We start from the raw sequence: 22,969 nt of genomic DNA, 5'->3' as shown, positions 1-22,969 counted from the left end.
ATCTGATGCACACTAAAGGTTGACGACAACTGAGAACATCTGTCTCAGACTCTCCTGGAGGCATTCACCAAAAATAGAGTTACAGGACCTTACACCTGACCAGCTGGAGAAGGGGTCTAGTAATTGCCCTGGTTATCATGCTTGTCATGATTTTTCAGCACATAAATGTTTGAGAATCACTGCCATTTTGAACGTGTGTTTCACTTGTCTGTTTTTCCAGTGGACTTTACTTCCTTGCAAGGAAGGTTTGTGAAGATTTGTTGCTGTTGTTTGCATTATTAGTTTTACTATGCTAATTCTAGAATCTCTGGTGCATAGTGCAATCTCAGGCAGGAAGTAGTGGCTCATTAAAACAGGTATCCCAAAAGTCTTAGTAGAACTTCAAGATTAATTCCTTCAGGAAGAGGTAAAATTGTCATTAGATGCAGATGATATGATACTATATAGAGAAAACTCTAAAGACTCTACATGAAAACTACTACAACTGATAAACGAATTCAGCAAGGTAGCAGAATACAAGATTAACATAGAGAAATTGGTTGCATTTCTTTATACCAACAATGAAATATCGGAAAGGGAATGTAAAAAAACAATGCCTTTTAAAATCACAACCCCCAAAATAAAATACTTAGGAATAAACCTCACCAAGAAGGCAAAAGACTTATATGCTGAGAACTGTAAGACATTAATAAAGGAAAGTGAAGATGATTCAAAGAAATGGAAAGACATCTCATGTTCTTGGGTTGGAGGAATTAACATTGTTAAAATGCTCATACTACCCAAAGCAATCTACAGATTTAATGCGATCCCTATCAAATTACCCATGACATTTTTCACGCAATTAGAACAAATAATCCTAAGATTCATACAGAACCATAAAAGACCCAGAATTGCCAAAGCAATCCTGAAGAAAAAGAACAACGTTGGAGGCGTAGCCACCCCAGACTCAGACAGTACTCCAAAGTCACAGTAATCAAAACAGCGTGGTATTGGCACAAAAACAGACATATGGATCAACGGAACAGAATACAGAGCCTAGAAATAAATCCACACACCTCAGTTAATCTTTGACAATTAATCTTTGACAAAGGAGGCAAGAATATATAATGGGAAAAAGACAGTCTCTTCCGCAAGTGGCGTTGGTAAAGTTGGACAGCCTTATATAAACCAGTGAAGTTAGAACACATCCTTTCACCATACACGAAAATAAACTCAAAATGTCTTAAAGACTTAAACATAAGACATGACACCATAAAACTTCTAGAAGAGAACATAGGTAAAATATTCTCTGACATAAATCATACCAATGTTTTCTTAGGTCAGTCTCCCAAGGCAATAGAAATAAAAATGAAAATAAACATAGGGGACCAAATCAAACTTACAAGCTTTTGCACAGCAAAGGAAACCATAAACAAAATGAAAAGACAACCTACAGAATGGGAGAAAATATTTGCAAATGATGCGACCAGCAAGGGCTTAATTTCCAAAATATACAAACGGCTCATACAACTTGATGACAATAAAAGCAAACAACCCAATCAAAAAAATAGGCAGAAGACTTAAAGAGACATTTCTCCAAAGAAGAAATACAGATGGCCAATAGGCACATGAAAAGATGCTCAACACTGCCAATTATTAAAGAAATGCAAATCAAAACTACCATGAGGTACCACCTCACACCAGTCAGAATGGCCATCATTAAAAAGTCTACAAATAACATATGCTGGAGAGGGTGTGGAGAAAAGGGAACCCTCCTACAACACTGTTGGTGGGAATGTAAGTTGGTGCAGCCACTGTGGAAAACACTATGGAGGTTCCTCAGAAAACTAAAAATAGACCTACCATATGATCCAGCAATCCCACTCCTGGGCGTATATCCAGACCAAACTATAATTCAAAAAGACACGTTTACCCTGATCTTCACAGCAGCAATATTCACAATAGCCAAGACATGGAAACAACCTAGATGTCCATCAACAGATGAATGGATAAAGACGATGTGGTACATATATACAATGAAATACTACTCAGCCATAAAAAAAAGAATGAAATAATGCCATTTGCAGCAGCAACATGGATGCAACTAGAGATTATCATACTAAGCAAAGTAAGTCAGAAAGAGAAAGACAAATACCATGATACCACTTATATGTGGAATCTAAAATATGACACAAATGAACCTATCTATGAAACAGAAACAGAATCAGAGACATAGACAATAGACTGGTGGCTGCCAAGGGGGAAGCAGGTGGGAGAGGGATGAACTGGGAGTTTGGGATTAGCAGATGCAAACTGGTATATATAGACTGGCTAAACAACAAGGTCCTACTATATAGCACAGGGAACTATATTCAATATCCTGTGATAAACCATAATGGAAAAGAATATGAAAAAGAATGTATATACATATGTATAACAGAGTCACTTTGCTGTACAGCAGTAATTAACAACGCTGTAAACCAAGTATACTTCAATGAAAAATAAGTTAATTAAATTTTTAAAAAGATTAATTCCTTCAGAAGAACAAGTACTACACATTCACAAAAAAAGCACCCTTTGAAAGTTTAAATTTTTGAATTTCTTTGCCACTTCCTTAGTTTTGATCATCTTGGACTATACAGTTTTAATATTGACTTTTAAAAAGAATTGTGTTTCAGTGTTTGCTATCCTTAGAGAGACAGAAACAGATAAGTACAACTAAATACTTATTTTTCAAAAGTCTCAAAAGTATAAGGGAAATGAAAGTAATGGTATCTTCAAATGATTTTGGGGTATGTTTCTAATTTCATACTTCTGATGCAATTCAAGATTAAAACTGTATTAAGACATTTGAGACATGACGCAATGGTATTAAATGAATTTAATTTTGTGTAAAGTGGTAGAAATATTTTCTTCAGCAAACATACCTGCAGATATAAAATCACAGCCATAAATCTACAAAAAAGCAAGCTATTGAATGAAATCTGATTGGTTATTTCCCTGCAGTATGGATCTGCTAATAATTTAATTTACTACTTGCTAACAGAAGCCAAAATTTAAATATACATATATATATGTGTGTGTATATATCTCTCTTCAATTTTAAATCATTCATATATATGAACAAGTATACATACACATATATAACAATTGTTCATACATATATATATAAACAATTTAAATTAAAGAAAGTACATCTGGTGGCCTATTTTTCCCCCCCGATTTCTAAAGAACACCATATTCTATTCTAGGCAGTGGAATGTCAATCCACCTTAAGGGTTGTTCAATGAGCATATCTGAGAAACCACTGGTTTAGCCAATGATGTACTTATTGAGGGAGGCCCTAGTGCCACTGTCAAGAGCTTATCCACAGGAGAGACAAGAAGGTACTTGTTTGGTTTGTGAAAAGAAAGAGTAGTGAGAATGGCAGGTAGCTGCAGGCTGATGACACGTGATGTCCATATATATGTAGAACCAACACACCCATAATTGCACCGAATTTCCATACCCAAATCCAAAGCCTTTATATCATTAATCCCAGGCAAAAATGGTAAGATTCATGTGTGTTACTATCCCACGGCTTCAAGATGCCTCTAAACTCATATGAGTATGTCTTAGTTTTATCAGTGGAGGACAAACCAGGCTTCTATCACCAAGCCCCATTCCATAACAGGCAAACCAGTCCAAGACTTCTCTGAGTGCTGCAGGAGAGTCTATGGAAGGGGCACTCACTCCACTGTGATGCCTAAAATGCCTTTGCACAGAGCAAACATTCAATACATGCTGAGTGAATGAATGAGTGAACTGGTGTCATAAAACAGGTTTATTTCAGGGAAATTCCATTCAACAGGCTGGCATTCCTTCCTACCCATCTTAACTGTTAAGCTTGCCATCAGACAAAAATTTAATTATAAAACGTTAGAGCTGAGGAAATTTTAGAAACTATCTACTCTCCAGAGGTATACAACTTTAATTTCGTGGTAAAAATCACTAGGAGTGATTTAGGAGTCTATCAGACCTCAGTCCAAATTCCACATCTACCATAATTTGGTGAGCAAATAACTACTTCTGAGGCTCTGTTCCATGTATGCATTATGGGATATCATAATAATACATACATTACTTGTATGACTATCAGGGGATGAAATGACACAATCCATTTGCCGTGGTCGGCTAAGTAATTTGCACCAAGTAAGCACTCGAGACATTAGCCAATATTCATAGCGGAGAGACGAAAACAAAACTCTGGGACTGATGCCTACCCTAGTGGCCCCAGTGGTCATAATGACTTTCTTCCATTCAGCCTGCTCTCTTCTCACTAAGACTAAGGAAGAGAAGATGAACAAATTAGGAATAACAATTTGAAAATGGTTTTATACTCCCTGAATGAATGGAATTATAATAAAATGATTCATGAGTTCTGCAGAAATATGATGAGACTTTAGATCTTTATGTTAGTTCTCTACAAAACCAATTGATGGCCCTAAGATGTACCTTCCTATCCAGCCCCATCCTTACCAGGATCAAACATCATTGTAAATGGAAAAGTCAACCACACATAATCAACACGCTAAGTTACAAGCCAGTGAAGTCTCGGAGCTTTGATAGAGAAAATTCAGATTTATCATTATATGTAAAAATAAGATGATATGAAGAACTCAATCTAAAAAATATTATCTGGAGATCTATAATCTCTACAATAGTGCTATAAAAAGTAAAGAGCTAGAAATCTATTTAGATGGTTTTCCTTATAAGAAAGCACTTTCTGTATAACTTTTAATGTACTTACTATTGATGAGAACAATTCAACAAAATTCAAATAAATATCTGCAGATGTCCTACAAGAAGAAAAGAACAGAGTTAGATGTGACAGGGGATAACTGGACTTCAGGATGAGTAAGACCCTATACTTGACCTCAATAAATTAACATGAAATACAGTGGATGAGTCATGTACAGAATGTCAGAATTCTAAAAGGCCAAGCTAAGTACCAAAAGGAACACGTGGGGACTCTCAAGAAGGAAATAAAATATTGGTTAGTTGATTACGAAAAGGCAGAAGGGAGTAGGTTCCCTTTGGCTGCTCTTTGAAGAGATCACTTCCTTTCCCCCCTAGTCCTGAGGCTAGGGTGGCATGGGCAATAGAGGAATGTGGGGACTGAGAATCATTTCTACTCTCACCAGAGTGGCTGGAAGCAGATTTTCTTACCAGGATGTAGTAGTATGCTAATATTTAAGGGTTCTTGAGGTCAGAGAGAAGGGTTTGAATACTCTGGCTCCATCTCTTGCTGTGGGTCAAGTTTCTTACCTTTCCAACACCTCGGCGTCTTTATCTGAAAATTGGGGATGATGATAATGTCTCCCACCTGAGTGTGAGAACTACATGATATAGTGCATACGCAGGGCTAAATTTGGTGCCTGGCAAACAGAAAGTGCTCAGTACGGCAGGCGAGTGTAGTGACAATAAAGGCAAAGATGACGGGGGTAGTGCCGGTGTTGCTTCTGCCCCCAGAACAGGCTCTGACTGGGAGAGAGTTAAAGCACCTTTGGGTTCATGGGGGTTTATATATAAGCAACGGTTGATCAATGTGAGCTGGTTGTCCAAACGATTATGTGCAATCTAAGAAAAAAATGGGCCTTGGATCTGCTCAGCTACTTAATAATATTACCAGTGGTAGTAGTCAAAGAAGCTAAATTTTATTAAGTATTTATATGCCAAACAACGTGCTGAACGTTTTAAAAGGATTTACTCACTTATTACAACGAGGCTATACGCTAGGTCCTGATAATGTTATTCGTCTCTTTCAGATGTTGACTGAGCCTCAGACGGGTTACAAAAGCACCTAAGATCCCCTTGTCAGTACATGACGGAAATGAGTTCAAATCCAGCCTGTCTGACTTGTTCTTAATCACTAAGGTATGAAATTAAGCATGTTGCCCTTTGCCTGATTCTCCTTCTGAGGCCTGAATATTTCACTTAGCTGAGTGCAGAAGAGAGAAAATTCTCTCTCCTTGACCCAACTTGGCATCAATATCCAACTCCCCTTCTCAAAATGGGTTGCTTCAACGAGCAGCAATGAATGCCGGGTCGTGGACCAGTCACCTTGATGACTAAGAGTCAGACACTAGGGAAAGAAAATGCTTTGTGACAAACCTACCCTTGTACAGAAACAAGACAGAAATGGGGGGACAGGGCAGAAGATAATGGAATAAGGCACATACGAAAAACACCTGGCATCGTGATAGTAATAATAATAGTAGTAGTAGTAGTAGTAATAGTAATAATAATAGACTTTACTATGCTCTAGGCATTGTATTAAGTGCTTGGTGTAAGTGACTTCATTTTAACATTGAAAACAAGTCTATGGGGATGAAATATTATTAACATCATTTTATAGGCAGGAGTATTGAGGTTCAGGTAATCAGGTAAATTGCCCAAGCTCATATGGTTAGCAATTGGAAAGCAGAGATTTGAACCAGCACCTACACTCCTAACCATTATGCTGTAACCATTATGCTGAAGACATAAGAATTCCAATGGTCTTTCCCCATAACCCACTCCTGCACTCCAGACTTAAATAGTCCAAGATCAAGAGAGAGCAAGCTTGGAGTTGCCACTCTTCAGTGAATGTCAATCATTTCAAAACAGTGTATTTGCTAACAAGATGCAGTTCCTGTGATAATCTTCTCAACCAGGTATCAAGAAACAGGAAGCAAAGATTCAAGTAACAGTAGATTCCTACTTACGAGGAAGGTGGGACAGCATAGTTGACACTGGGCTTAACTGTTCTGGAAAACGTGGTCCCAGTAGGCATACACGCTGGTACATTTTCCCCACCTACCAAATACAAAAGAAGTATTTCATTTCCATGTTGCTCTTCAAAGTTCCACCTCATTCGTGCCTGTCATTCATCCTCTGGCCTCTTCCTGTCTCCATTTCTGTACAGGAGGGTGCTGAGTCTCTGCTCTCGGATATGAAAAGGGTGTGTTAGGAGAGGGAGCCATGGTACCTCGATGTCTTTTTTTTTTCATCTTAATTCTATTATGCCAACTCCACTGAACTTAATTAGAGTGAATACAGAATTACACAATTACCCTCTGTTCTAGTCTTCAGATGTTATATTTTGATAAAATTTACGACATGCTGCTCTCCTCCTGAACACCAGATGAACACTAGAAATGGATGTGTGTTGACATAAAACCTGTTATAATTACAATTAAAGTACAGCTTACATAATGATAGTGTTAACATAAAATTATAGATGTGTAGAGACAACGTGGTCATGCATTTTTTAGTATAAGTACATGCTTAGACCAATATCTGTTAGCGGAATGAAGATGGAAGAGAATTTTGGTTAAGCCACAAAGGCTGTTTAAGGACTTGCAGATAGCTAAGGGGAACTCAAAGACCAGTAAGATAATATTTCCCCTGCCATGTTTGCAATTGCAAAGTGAAGGGAAGATGTGAAAGCAAGTACCCCTATGGAAATTACAAGACAAGTACATTTTTTTCCTTGAGTACCTGGGTAAATGCTTAAATTCTAATGTATATCAGTGATGCAAATTTTCAACTGAGTTTGATAAATCATAAAATAATAATTATACATATATGTATATAAAACTGCATGGAACTAGACAGTTCAGAATTACTTCTAATTAAAGAGGTACCCTATGACAACTAACTTAAACCTTACAAAATATGGTTCCAAGTACCCTATCAGTGAAAAGCAGGAGACTGAAAGGTTTATTGTAAATGTTTGTAGTCATGGTGTCTTAACTAAAACTACTATGTCACAAATACTATTAAAATAATTGTGACATTTTATTCACTTTTACTGCAAACAACAAAACAAACTATAGGTATTTTTTCATTTCAGGTAATTATTTTAGCTAACAGTTATTAAATGTTTTGAGAAGACAGAGTGCTAATTGCATTACTTCATTTTATCTTTAAAACAGCGCTTCCATGTAATTATTCTTAATATCTCCATTGTATTAAAGTGTATCTCTAGTTTACACCTTTCTTCAGAACTGCAGACTTGGGTATCCAACTGTGTACTCAGCATCTCTGCTTGGACGTCACGAAAACATCTCAAATCTTATACCTCCAAAACTGGTCTTTAATCCCCCAAACATGCTCTACCCCAAACTTTTTCCATCTTAGGTGACAGTAACCACACCTTTCCAGTTCCCCAGGCCCTACATCTCGAATTCACCCTTGACCCCCTCTTCCTTTCCATTCTTGCATTCAATCTACCACGAAATGCTGTCACAACCTTCCCAATGTGCCACTTCTGAGAATTACCAGCCGCTACCAGCCTGGTGCAGGCCACCAACATAGACCTCGAGGATCCTGTAGTCACCTCCCGAGATTCTCCCTGACTCCACTCTCTCCCCACATCCTCAAGACCACAGATAGAGTTATGCTTTTCAAACAAGAGACAGTTCATGCCACACCTCGGCTAAAATCCTGCCCCTGGCTGCCTACATTTAGAGTAAAAGACACAATGCATGTGATGGCCTCCCAGGACTTACCCAATCCATCCCATCACATATCCGACCTCCAGCCCTCCTGCTGTCTCTTCCTCCCCACTGACTAAGTCAGCCAGGGTGGCCTCCTTGATATTCCTCCAAGCTGCCCGGCATATTTCTGCCTTAGTTTTGGGACTGGTTATTCTTGCTCCCAGGGAGTGGTCTCCCCATCATACATTCTGACAACTCCCTCACTTCAAGTCTTTGCTCAAATGTCAACTTATAAAATCCACCCTGACTACCCTATTTAAAATCAGAACCTACCTGTAACTCCTCCAGCACTCCCAACCCAAGTCTCTTCAGTGAGCTTCACATCCTTTTCCTTATCCCGTAGTGCCCATCAACCTGTGACAAGGCACAGAATTTATTTATAACATCCGTTTCCACACGAGAGTGTAAGGAGGGAGAAAGCATGCAAGAAGGAGCACGCAGGCAAAGGCTCTTGTCTCATTTATTCATTGATACGTCCAAGCATAGAGAACAGGAAGATGCTTGATAAATAGTCCTGAAAAAGATACAGATGAGGAAACTAGTAGTAAAGCTCAGAAAGTTTAAGTAACTTCCTCAAGGTTCTAGAGCTAGAAGAGGGTCACAGTAGAATTCACACTTGGGGATGCCTAACTTCAAATCTCTTAGCCTCTCTGCTATCTTTTTTTTTTTCTTCTTCTTTGCGGTACGCGGGCTTCTCACTGTTGCAGCCTCTTCCGTTGCGGAGCACAGGCTCCGGACGCGCAGGCTCAGCAGCCATGGCTCACGGCCCAGCCGCTCCGCAGCATGTGGGATCTTCCCGGATCGGGTCACGAACTCTCAACCACTGCGCCACCAGGGAAGCCCCTCTCTGCTATCTTAAGTCCATGCAATTCAGGATTTGTTTTAATCAGTGCCATGGAAATTCTCACTCCACTGAATAGGATCACTAAAGTGTTCTCTGTCTAGATTTATATATATATTTTCCATTTAAACAAAGGAAACAGAAGAGGGGAATTCATCATGGGTTATTCCGGTAGTTTTACAGCAATGTTAGCAATAATAACATTTAAGTAATAGTGATATTTAATGATAGCATAATAATAATAAAATAATAGCTCTTAAATGTATTAAAGACGAATCGCATGCTAAACTCGGTGCTAAAATATTTCCATGTACATTTTGTGCAAAATCCTTATGAATATTCTATCAGATGAGCTTTATGTGTAACTCAACCAGGCATACTTCTCTTATTCCGTTTTCAAAGATAAGGAAATTGATGAGAAGTGTGGTAACCGTTTGATCAAGATGAGACTGGTAGTAAGTTGTGAGTATGAATTTAAATTCAGGTCTAACTCCAGAATTTGATTCTCAATCCATACATGAAAATTCTGATAATTCCTTTGATAAGGGTATGTTCTCTCCTGGAAAACATCCCCCATTATGTCTGCCTGTGCTCATACCTTCAGAACACAGTCAAGTTTAAAACATGATAAAAATGTTTAAATAGTCTGCTTTAATAAATGGAAATATCTTCATCTAAACAATAACACAAAAAGGCAGGCTGAGCCCTTTGAAGTGGCTTCGTTGCTCTCTTCCATCCAGAACAAGAAAAGGAATCAACAGCTGCAGAGTAAAGAAAGCATGAAACCCAGAGATGGAGGATTCTGTAAATGACCAATTACAAGACTACTAAGCCACACTTTCATAGCAAGAGGCAAAATATTCCATTAAACTGAAAATTCTTCTACCCCTCACTCCAAGGCCCACACAAACATTAATGTTGCATTTATTAGGATGTATTTCCTGTGCTCTATCAACTTGACTTTCAGCAACTGTATTAATACAGTCCTTTCGCTTTGCACATATATCTGAATGATGGATTCCATTACTGGAGTTTTGTAGAAAGAGTGGAGTGAATGAAGTAAAGTTTGGGAAGAGCCATCATAATCCATAATGATGGGCACTGAATCAGGACAAGAAGAAACCTCTCTTCTCATTTATTTGAATGAAAATTCTACTATATATTTATTGCCTCTGTACAGGGCCATCTGTTGAATAATGGAAAACAAGCATCTTTCATTTGGAGGTAGGATTTGTGTGCTCAAGTTTCGATGGGCCTGCAGAATTAATCTTGTTTTAGAAATGAAATAAAATGTAATTTCTTACTGTAAGTAGATGTGGTTAAGCAACTGGCAACTTTGATGTCTTTAAATCACTGCAGTTTCAGGGTAGGCAAATCTATAATTATTTCAAGCACTTCTTTATTGGTGCAACAATTGAGCAGTGTACATAGTGGTCAACAACCTGGGCATTGTCAGACGACTCTAAGTTTGAATCTAGACTTTGCCACTCACCAGCTATGTGACTTTCAGCTATGAGAATCACTTTCTTCAGCTTTACACTGTGGATTATTATATGCCCTTTGCAGAACTACTGTAAGAACTAAATGTATATGGGCACAGTGGCTCATAGTAAGGGCTCAAATTAGTACTGTGGTCACTACTAGTAGTACTGAAAAGAAATCAGAACTTCTATTCTCATAAAGTGGGATATGTGTCCCTTTATCATTGTAATTTCATATCATTTTACTTTTGACCTTATAATTTAATAGCTTGATCCAAGAAACATTTAGCAGTAAATATAACTGAAAGAAGATTACCTGTCAAACATGAAATACTGTAGTATCAAGTGTGCTGGCACAATACTCTTCTCAGATAATTAACCTGTAAAAATATGTTATTGTCTTCTTTTTAATTGAGCACATTGAACATATATATTTACTGTGCCAATTGGCGAAAGGTCCATTAATTCATCAGTCTAACTATATGTTGCATAAACGTCTTCTAAACATAATCGTATATGTATTTTATTTGTTGTGAAAATGTGTTTGAGATTGTTCTTTTCTGCCTATTTAAAGTAAAAGAGGATGAGAAGTAGAGTTAGGCTTAATGTACTTTGTACTCCATTATGCCATGAAAATGCTTCTGTGCCCTGGAGACAACAACAAAAGATTTGCTTTAATGACAAGAATCAAGTATGTTCTAAAGCTTCCAGGTAGGAGGCGTATAGGTTGCAGTTTATATCAGAAGTCTATGCTCTCTCTCTCAACTGCGTCTAGATGGGAAAGATGTGGTCACAAATGCTTCAAGGTGATATAGTAAATGTTGGAAAAGAGGGGGGTAGGAGGCAGAGTTTTGAATATCTCAAACCTGAGCTAGAAGGATTTTATTTAAAGAAAATAGTGGATATTATTTTTCACTTAAGGAATGCCAGTCAGCAAACCTGACATTAATGTAGGAAATTAGCTCTTTTAGCTATGATGCTTTCAAATGCACATGGCTGAAAACAAATTCAAAATAGTCAAAGGAAATTTAAAAACAAAAACCAAACAACAACAACAACCTCAACAAACAAGTACTAGAAATTCAGGGATGCAGCCATATTCAGATACAATTGGATCTGGACGGTCCAGGGTATCAGCAGGGTTCCAGCTCTCTCTCCATCGCTCAGCCCTGCTTACCTCTGCAAGACTTTATTTTACAGAAAGTCTCTTCTTGTGCTGGATGGGCACTGGGAGTCCCAGAGTCATATCTCCCCAGCTTAGAAATTCCAGAGAGAAAAGACAATTCTTCCATTTTGCTCTGAGACAAAAGTCCTGGGGAGCAGTCTGATAGACTTAGCCGAGGTCAGATGCCTACCCATGAGCCAATCACCTGCTTTACTGGAGTTCAGTCCCTGGGCAACTCATCCCCGGGGCCCGTCAGGAGGCAGGATGGCATTATCTGGCAGTGCTCCAAGAAAAGCCTGCTGTTTTTGTAAGATGAAAGGGGAGAGGACATGGATAATGAAACCTGTATCTGCTTCTGTAAAATCCACAGAATCTTACTCCCTGTCCTGTGTCGATGACCATGCAGTAAGCTGACCCAGGAGGTCATTTTTCCCACAACAGTCTTTATATATATGACTAAGGAACACACTGGTAAAAGAATATGGGAGAAAGTCTGAGTATGACAAGTCAGCTAGACTGATATTAACTAAAAAAGCTGTGTGAAAATATCCTTAAAAAGTTGCCCCCAACTCACTCAAAGTCCAAAGTTGGAGCTGGAAATACAATGTCATGGAGTTTGGATAAGAACAGGTTTTCTCCAAGCTGAACTATGACACAGAGATTAGAGACTTCCAGAAACTATACTTTTTCAAAGAAAAAACATCACATGAGAAAAATGAGGCCTAGAAAAATTAAATGACTTAAGCTAATTAATGGCAGGACTGAGACTAGAGTATACTTTGGGTAATTGGCTATGGCCTTTTTTTTGTTTTTGTTTTTGTTTTGTTATCACTTCAGAACGAGACAAACTTAAAGAAAGGAAACACAACCAAAACTCAGTGGTTGGAAAAGAGATGGATGTGAACGCCCACTTGTTTCTTACGTATAAAGTTACCCCTCGCAGTGTTTTGGAGGAGAAAACGCTGGCTCTTCCCAACGTTGGTTACATACACAAAGATTCCAAAGACAAGACAAGTGCTTTGCAAACAAAGTAACTAGAACCAGCTCAGGCTTCCCCGCGCCGGGTCCTACGTTCCACGGTCAGAACCACCAACTGTATCCCCCCGGGGAACAAGGTGATTCAGAAAAGCTGGCGCCTTCAGAGAAGGCAGAAAACTTAGCCGGGAAGAGAGTCAGGAGGAAACTTGCTCAGCTTCTTGCTGGGGTCTGAAACGATCCCAATAGAGTCCTTAAACCCCTCAGGTTTCCCCAATCAAGCACCCTCGCCTCCAACCTGGGCCACCCCAGATCTGACTATCAGACGACAGAAGTCTGCGGACGCACGAAGAGCTGACCACCCCACGAGAGGGACTTACGCGCGGCCGCGCCCACTCACCCGCCGCTCCCCGGGAGACGGGAGAACAGCCCGGGGTCCAAGTCCTGGGCGTGGCAGACTCGCCCCTCTCCGGGCCCGGCTCCAGCTCACCTCGCCGCGGCCCGCCTGGGCGCCGCCATCTTGACCACGAAGGGGGCCTCGCGCCGGAGGCCCCTGAGCGGGGTCCCTAAGCGGAGCCGGAGCGCCGGGGAGGCCCAGGTCGGCGCCCTACGTGCCCCGCGCGCTCGCGCCCCGTCCACGAGCGACGAGAGTCCCGCACGCAGCGCCCGACCCAGGCTTCCGCGGAACCGGCCCCCCGCGCAGCCCGCACCGCGGCTCAGGCGGCGCCGAGGGCGGCCCGGGCGGAAGAGCGGGCGCGGGGCACGCGCTCGGTAACCTGGCAACGCGGAGCAACCCGACGTCCCCGGCGAACGCCAGCCCTCCACCGCGAGGAAGCACGGACCCCCGCACCCGCCGCCCAGCCCGCGCCGCCCCCTCGGTCGCTCTGCCCGCCGCTGCCCGCTTGCTATGGTCTTTTAAATCCATGATACAACGTCTATAAGTAACAAATCTGTTAAACCCTAAATGTTTATGATATTCAAGTAATCCATTTTCTGAATTATTCTTGAAGATAAAACATCCAAAGACTTCTTAATTGTATGGGTATACATACATAAAATACACGTGGAGGTAACTTGAGGGTAAGGGGCTAGGTATTATAAGGGGCTAGGTATTATTTATCTTTTTACCTCGGACAATGTTCAGAATGGTGTTTTGTACCTAAGAAGCACTCATGTGTTGAATGAATCAGAATTGGTTTGCCATTCCCCACTGCCTTTATCTCACAGTAACAGAAACATAAAGTGGGCAGAGCAGAAACGACGGCAAATAAATTGGCCTCTTAGTCACAGAATGCAGTTTCTAGAACTTAAAGAATAATTAGTCGATTTTGAAATAATTTTGTTTTACAAAAATTTCGTAAGATTGAAATGCTCTAACCTTAAAGCTCTCGATCAACTCTAAAGGAGGGCTTTAATTGGCTCTTCCTGAGTCAAGTGTTTATTCCTGGGCCGATAACTGGGGCCATTGTCATAATAGAAAGTGTGATTTGTTACCAGAGAAAGAGGAAAGTGACGCTGGGCTTGCAAGATATTATATCTTCAGCCAGAGTGCATAGGATCTGGAACTTAATTGGTGACGCAGTATTTGTTTGAGATTATATGAATGAAAAATCTTTGTGTAAGAGTGATTAATCTAAAACTTGGCCAGTCATTGTCCTAGTGTCATATTAAATTGCAGGAGAATCTAGTTTTAGGCACAAAGATCATAAATATAAAATGTGTTCCCAGGTTTGGTTCTGTGTAGTCAGTAATCTATACTCACCCACTCATTAGTAAAAATGAAAGTTAAGGACTCAGTCCTATCTTATATGCTTAGCATTGTATTTTGCTAACAATCTCAGTTTTATTTTCTTTGTTCTCTCCTGTCCATCATCTTCTGCAGAAAATAATGTCTCCACTTTCAATTCCCTGTCTATTTAAATCCAATTTGTAATTTATAAAGTTGTCCTCCTTAAGGGCTGCTGCTTCTGCCACAGTAATGTACTCTGGCCATTATTATACTCTTCCATCTTTCATGTAGGTCTCCATCCATAGGTTTTGTTTTCATAGCTTTTTTTTTTTTTGGCGGTACACGGGCCTCTCACTGTTGTGGCCTCTCCCAATGCGGAGCACAGGCTCCGGACGCGCAGGCTCAGTGGCCATGGCTCACGGGCCCAGCCGCTCCGCGGCATGTGGCATCTTCCCGGACTGGGGCACGAACCCGTGTCCCCTGCATCGGCAGGGGGACTTTCAACCACTGCGCCACCAGGGAAGCCCTATACTTATGATTTTATATTTGCTTATTTACTTTTGTCTCCCCCCTCAGCTCAAGAGAGACTATATTCATCTGTGTTAATCACTGCTGTGTTTCCTGAACATGCCTATACATCATACTGAAGAATGGTGCCTGAAATTTGGTAAGGGATCAATCAGTTTTCTTGGCTGGATGAAGAAATGTGTTCATAAATTAATGAACAGATCTTCGGGGCTTCTGACGTGAGGACTAATGGGAAGAGGATGGCAAATGGTTGGGACAGGGTACTGCAAGAAGTAGTATTTGGAGTACTCTGATAGCTATCCTAAAAGATAAGATTGTGTTCATTTAAGTAGTTCTAATGAGAGAGCTGGGAACTAGGGACACACAGCATTAAGGTTTTTATAATGCATTCTGTAGAGTTCTTTTTAAGTCTGTACAAATATCATTGAAAATATATACATACATATACACCTCTGTTACTTAGCGCTTTACGAGAATCCCTCAAGGAAGGGGTAGTAGCAACTCTCAGTATCCTTCCTTTATGATGAGCTTAATTTATTCAAAGTTACATCATAATTTATTTGTAACTGTGAAACTAGACTTAGTTATTGAATAGACCCTCCCTAGAAACGTATGATGTTAATAAAACGAACAAAACTTTGTTCAGTTTCCAATGATAGACACTACAGACTCAATTATGGGCCATCCAGTTTAATGAAGGGAAGAAGTGATTGAACAAATATAGAGCAAACAGAATATGAAGTTTTATCCTCCATTAATATTAGTAACGGATAGTGTGGGCTCCAATGCCTTCAAGATAGCTTGAGACCATCATCTCTGTGTCATGGGCAAGGGGATGTTCAGCCAGGATGTCTTTCACTGTCACTGAGAAAAATTTCCATAATATATAATGATACCTACTGAAACTGATATGGGGCATTTGGGTAATAAGGAATCCATTAGCATATTTTTCCGGAAGCCTTGACTACAAAATGAAGACAGTAGATTTGGACACTTTCAGCCATGAATAAGTTGTTTGGATATTCATCTTTATGCCTAATGAAATAAGGTTATTTCATCTCTGCAGCTTCCCATATACCATTTTCCCACCTCTGTTTTATGTTTGGAAAGACTTTTAGAAATTGAAAGTCAAGTTAAAAAGTGAGTGACGACTTAAATGATATATGGAATATTTTGCTGACTTACAAGAGCATGCAGAATTAAATATGACCCAGTTCAAATGTTTATTTTAACGTGTATGTTGAGGTGGCGTTTCCAAGGTGCCAGAAAATGAGAATTCACCTTCCAGTGTGTGTTACCAGTTCTGTTCATTGCACAGAATCATCTTCATAAAACATACTGTTTTCTATGTACCTGGTATATATCTCAATTAGTTTGAAGAATTTCTCAGATACCTCTTAATATGTAGTGCTCCAATTCCAATCTTGCCATGTCCTGTACCAGTGACACAGCACACAGGAGTTTTATTTCTCTTTATTTCTCTGGGTTGTTCAGAACCCAATGAAAGAACAATGGAATGGGATCCAAGAGATCAGGGTTCTTGTCCCAGATTTACCATAAAATAATTGTGTCCTCTTGGGAAAATTATAGTCATTCTAGGTCCCTTTTCTTTACTTTGACAGAGCTGCACTAGATGACCCCAAATAATATAGCCCTCTTTCAGTAGTCGCTTAGATGTTATTGGTATTCTGAAACAAATGAAGACAATGACACATGGAGCTGTGCAACATCTCTGTAACTCTGTTGTCTTAGAGTTGCCTCCATTTTACAGATGATAAGATGACTGTGCATAGAAGTAGATGTTTGGAACCAGCGGTTCCAAAGTAAGTGGAGGTAAACCGCACATTTCCTTCCTTCCTGAAGCTCACTTAGCCAAAACATAGGCTTCTGAATATTAAGCTGTAAAGCATATTATCAGTACATTTTAAAAGAAGCTATTCTTCTAGGATTTCCAATTAATAGCAGGAGGTTTTGAAATTCTTAAAAGATCATCTAATTTTGTGAGATTTACAGCTCTCTTTTCCTGTCAAAAAAGTTGTATTAGTGCCAGACAATCATCTGAGCTTCTGGATGCTTCTCTGAACCTCTTGAAGTTTTCTTCTTGCTATCTGAAATTCATGCCAGATAAGCCTTTTTCTAGAGTGTATGTACAGACTTGTGTATTTTTATATAGGAAAGCGATGCAGTGAGTCAAGTCGGGGGTTAAGCCCTCATTCTCAGAGTGGTATTGAGCTCCTGGTGAAATATAATCATCATTTCCTCAGAATCGAAAAGCAGTTATCTCAGGTGTATAATCCCATTAACTATTTATACATTTACGTATGATACATGGATTTATTGTACCTACGAGGTGTGTTCTCTTTGGGAAGTACAAAGCTCTTTGAGACATAGGTGGTTCATTTTTTTGTTTTCCCACAAATACTGTGACCCTTTGAGCAGGAAGGTCTATATTTTACTAACATCTAGAACCAGCAGTTAACACGGTGTCTAAGATGTAGTCAATAAATATGAAATAGATAAATGAACACATTTTTATGTAAGGGCCAGGACATGGACAAATAGACATTTTTCATTTTCAGTCACAAAGCAACAACAGACATAAAAATGATACAGACAACAAGTGCTACGGTCATTCAAAGAAGGCATAGAATAGATAGAAGGATCTCCTCTATGGCACAGGGAACTATACTCAATATTTTGGAATAACATCTGTATGGGGCACCTGCTCCACACCAGGCCCTATGACAGGTGCTTACATACTTTCCCTCTCCCCCATCCTATGGGGAAAGTACCTCTGCTATAGATTTAACATTTGCCTCCCCCAAAATTCATATGTTGAAATCCTAACCCCCAAAGTGATGGTATCAGGAGGTGTGGCATTTGGGAGGTGATAAGGTCATGAGGGTAGAGCCCTCATGAACAAAATTAGTGCCCTCATAAAAGAGACCCCGCAGAGGTCCCTCGACCTTTCTGCCATGGGAGGTTACAGAGAAAACACGCCAACTGTGACCCAGGAAGAGGATACTCACCGGACTGTGAATCTGCTCGCACCCTGATCTTAGACTTCCAACCTCCAGAACTATGAGAAATAAATTTCTGTTGTTCATAAGCTACCCAGGCTCTGGTATTTTGTTATAGCAGTCCAAATGGATTACGATCACCTCTGTCCTTAGGTTTCAGACCCAGAAACTCAACTTTGTAGAGGTTACGAGGACCCTAAAGCCACTCAACCAGGCAGAGGCAGATTTGAAATTGAAGTCTCCAATTCCACATGTAAGTCTATCAGACCCTGTCTCCAGACATGATGTCATGAACAAGAGCTAATGCAACAGAGAGTTTACATGCAGCAAAACAATTAGCAAACAAAGTAAGAATATAGTAGACCGACTGTTTTGGTCACCCAATAGCCATTCACCACTCTTCCAGTTGAACAGAAGCCATGCCCCGTGGGCACATTCAGCCCTGCTGTTTTCACTTCCCAGATTTGAGGGGTAGGAAATTATTATCCCTCCTGGCCATCAGCACCCTGACCTCTACCACCCACCGGGCCAGCTTCAAGAACAGCTGGATCCACTTGTTCAAATCAGATAAACAGTAACTGTTTTAGTAGAAGTATGTTGCATGCAATGTTGAAGACACCCTAAAAAGTCGTGGTTTTCACCTAAGGTTCAGCTTTAACTGAGCGCCCCGTGTGGGCTTTGCCGGCTGTGGTGGGCGCCGAGCGGGGTCGGCGGGGACGGGGTGGGGGGGACTGTGGCCCGAGCCGGGTTGCACACCCAGCCCACAGCGTGCAGGGAGAGAGGGGCAGCCTCGTCTCCGCTGCAGGAGCTGAGACGGGGAGAAGGGGAGCGCCCCAAAAGGAAACCAGCTGCCCCTCCCAGGAGAGAGGAGATGGCTATTCAGCAGCCAGAAACAGCAGAGGAGCCGGAGCACCGAAGCGGCGGCCTCTGAAGACGCGGTGCACGTATTTCTGGTGGGGAGGGGCACGCGGGCCGGTCCGTGGGAAAGAGGGGAGCCCGCGCCGGCCCCTCCGCCTCCCGAGTCTGTGCGTTTCCCTAAAAGAGCAGCAGCTGTGCAGACTGACGGTTCACAGTTGTGATAAATCGCCTTAGGAAAGCACTTCGATTAAAGTCACATCTAACTAGAACGCAAGAAGTCACCCCTGAACAAATCAATTGCGAGAGGGGCAGCTCTGGGCGCGCCCCCACCCCGCTGCTGTTTTGCTTTCCCCGCAGGACGAGGGCCGCTCACTGGGTCTCGGGGACAGCGCGCTGTCTCAGCTGGGGAAGAGGCGCTTCCTCAGGACACATGCAAAACCCAAAGTGTGAAAGGAGGCCTTTATTCCATTCCTTTGGGGGATTTCTTAATGACGTAAAGCCCAACTTGGTTTCAGATCTGCCTGTCGTTTCCATGACAGAACCTTCCTGGGGGGTCCACCAGCAGCGGGGTGGCCAGGCGCCACAGGGCTGTGCTCTCCTTCCCAAGCCAGTTCATCTCCATCTGTAGCATTTTCAGAGAAACTCTCGGATAGGTTTTCTCCAACAGGTTCTTTTTCCTTCAGTTTATAAAGTCATTCTCCTGCACAAAATGAACGGCCTGAAGACATCACTGAGCCTCTTTTTCTCCCAGGGTCAGGGCCAGCACGGCCCCCAGACCACAGGGGCGCAGGACCTCACAATGGGCTTCAGGCCTTCCCCTCCCCTCCCGCCCCTCCCACCGCGCCCTACCCCTCCCCTCCTCCCCTGCAGAAATCACATCCCTTTCTCCAGACTCCCCACTTCAGCTTGAATTCCAGCAGATCTTTACCCTGCCAGTTAGTAATTCAGGACTAATTAGGTGATTGCTTTCATTTATGGTAGCAGTTGGGGCGGGGGTGGGGGGGTGGGATGAAATGGCTTTGCCCCTATTCTTGTTGGAAAAATAAATCACACCCACTGTCACTTGAGATCTTATTTTTGCCCCCAATCAAGCAAATTAGCAGCGTGGTTCATTTCCCCAGCATTCACTCCTGAACAGACGGCAGTGCCCTGGAACATGACTTAGAGCTGTGTGGTCAGTGCAATTGTTTGGGGCTGTTTGTGCCGACAATGAGAAAAGACGCCTTGTCTCCGGAAAGAAAAGTGGCCCTTGTCTTGCTTAGGCCAACGAGCTGCCCAGAGCGCTGCCCGCCTGGCTTCTGAGGAAGATGTACACCGCCATCTAGTGGATATGGGGGCTCACTGCCGTGTGCTCGCTCTCCCGCCTTTCCTTCTGGCCGGTAAGGACAAGCAATAATGCTTCTTGTAAATTCCTAAAAATAGGGAGGTCTCATTATATCACCAGGAGTGAAATGTTTGCCTCAATGTCTGTAATGAAAGTGCAACCCCATGCTTGCACAACGTCTGTCTTGTCAGTAGCCCTCTTTCATCCCGATGTTTAGGTCCAAGACAGGATTGTCATTGTCTGAGCAATGGGTATATCTGTGAAGGTGGGTAGTTCTCCCCTGTCCCAAGTAGTGTGGGAGGAGACAGTCAGCACCTTCAGAGGCTCCTTCATCTCTGCAGCCTTGCCATCACTCCTCATCTCGCCCACAGCAAGCCCTATTCCAAAGTGCACAGGGTAGAGGCGTTCGAAAGTTGGCTTGTTCAACCAGGGGCATTGCCACTTCCCAGTGGGAGCCACAAACACACCCACATCCTAAGACGCTTTTCAGTCTTGGTGTTGAGGGGGTTCCCACTCTGTCCCCTGACTACACACAAGTCAGCGTCTTTTTCCTTTCCACTCATTCTACCTACATGAAGAGCACGTTGATCTCCCCAGTTTTAACACAGGAACCATGATTTTCTTGGGTTTTGTGTACTGGGGTGGGGGGAGATTGAGAGAGAGAGCAAGTACATCCCAATATGGAAGGGCTTGGGGCCGTGGTTCTCCACCAGGGGCAATTTTGCACCCAGGAGACATTTGAAAGTGTCTTGGGACACTTTGGATGGTCACAGCTTATGCGAGGCTAAATGTCCTTCCATCACAGGACAGGCCCACAGCAAAGAAGCATCCAACCCCACCCAGCCGTCGTGCTGAGGCTGAGAAAGCCTGGTTTAGGCTCGCAGATATCGCCCTCCAGAAAGCCGGTTGGAACACTGATTGTCCTCAAATGGACCACAGTGCAGAGGCTGTGGATAGATAATTCATCCTCTCCCAAGTCAGTACTGACCACCGTTTTTCTTCTTTTAGACTCTTCCATTTTAAACATAATTTAGCTGTCTCTTTTTTGTCCCTCTGCTCTGCTGGGAAGAGAAAGGATTGGAAAGGGGGAGGGGAAGGTGACAGAAAAGGAGGATTAGAGGCCTGACCTGTTTCTCCTGCAGAAGCTGGGCACATTCCTCTCTCACAAGCTTTGTGACCCAGCAGGGTACAATTAAAAGCATGTTCGGAGCTAAGCACAGGACTAGCTGAATTCTCCATGGAGAAATCTTGATTTGTTCAGGTCTTTCATGTTTTCTACAGAGAAGGGATTATGTCTTCCTAAAGAGGGGCCTTGCTTAAAAAGCTACAAAAGTATAAGAAAAGGATTTAGGGCAGAGGGGCCTGTGGTTACGTAGCTGAGGGGTACAGGGAATTTCAGAGCCAAGGATTATTTAAAGCCATAAAGTTAAAAAAATAATTGGTTTAGGGACTCCCCTGGTGGTGCAGTGGTTAAGAATCCACCTACCAGTGCAGGGGACATGGGTTCGAGCCCTGGTCCGGGAAGATCCCACATGCCACGGAGCAACTAAGCCTGTGCGCCACAACTACGGAGCCTGCACTCTAGAGCCCGCGAGCTACAACTACTGAGCCCAAGTGTCACAACTACTGAAGCCCACGCACCTAAAGCCCGTGCTCTGCAACAAGAGAAGCCACCCAATGAGAAGCCCTGCTCACCACAACTAGAGAAAGCCCGTGCGCAGCAACAAAGACCTAAGGCAGGCAAAAATAAAAATAAATAAATTTTTTAAAATTTATTTTAAGAATTAGTTTAGCACTACTGCATCCGTGCTGGCGAGTATGCTGTAAAGGCAATTAAGCATGAGCTAAAATTCATTTTACTTTGGCTAATTACTGCATGGATCCAGGAGAGGGAGAGGAAAGAAAACATGCCCCCTCCCTGGCAATCAGGGAGGACGTTGGTTTTGGTTTCTTTGCCTTATAGGCACGCTTATTAGTTGGGGTGCCCAGAATCCAGCTGTCACAAGGGCCTTATTAGTTAAAACACAGGAAAATTGTTCTCTTAAGGCAGAACAGTGAATGCTCTGCTGTCCCAGTGACCAAGCAGAAGCCACTATTAGTTTTAACTCCATCAATTATTGTTAGCCAGAGAGGACATGACATACACAGTCCTAACTTCACCCATGTGCCTGCTGAGCCTGGGTCAGGGGCTCTCAACCCAGAGCAACTCTGCTGCCCTCCCCCCAGTTCCCCGCCCCCGGGACAATTGACAAGTTCAGGAGCCATCTCTGCTGTCACAGCTGGGGAAGGACTGCTGGCGTCTGCTGGGCAGAGGCCAGGGATACTGTAGGAGTATCCCACAATGCCCAGGACAGCCCACAGCAAAGAATTATCGGACACAAAATGTCACCAGTGGCAAAAGTAAGAGGTCCTGGTCTAGACAGAGGCAATTTCCTCTCCTTGAGTAGGTGAAGGTCTTCAGAATCTCCGCTTCCTCAAATACATAATGGACAAGTCGTCAGATGACCATATTTCATGCTAACTAACACGCTTTTCTTCCCACTTTTC

At 42.1% G+C, this 22,969-nt stretch overlaps 1 protein-coding gene and 1 pseudogene across 1 annotated transcript in view; one reads left to right on the top strand and one right to left on the bottom strand.

Moving 5' to 3' along the window:
* The window catches only part of LOC137210080 (uncharacterized), a 90,850-nt gene extending 76,962 nt beyond the window's left edge, over positions 1-13,888 (bottom strand). The window contains exons 1-3 of the mRNA XM_067711696.1: positions 13,575-13,888; positions 13,364-13,529; positions 6,726-6,816 (exon numbers count right to left, since the gene is read on the bottom strand). Coding sequence (XP_067567797.1) covers positions 6,726-6,816; positions 13,364-13,529; positions 13,575-13,888 — 571 coding nt within the window. The remainder of the gene's footprint in view (positions 1-6,725; positions 6,817-13,363; positions 13,530-13,574) is intronic.
* LOC137210251 (UDP-N-acetylglucosamine--peptide N-acetylglucosaminyltransferase 110 kDa subunit pseudogene) overlaps positions 1-22,969 on the top strand; it is a 632,586-nt pseudogene that overhangs the window by 169,153 nt on the left and 440,464 nt on the right.

This window comes from Pseudorca crassidens, chromosome 17 (assembly GCF_039906515.1).
Source record: "Pseudorca crassidens isolate mPseCra1 chromosome 17, mPseCra1.hap1, whole genome shotgun sequence".
Lineage (NCBI taxonomy): Eukaryota > Metazoa > Chordata > Mammalia > Artiodactyla > Delphinidae > Pseudorca > Pseudorca crassidens.
This window is presented reverse-complemented; position numbering and strand designations above follow the sequence as displayed.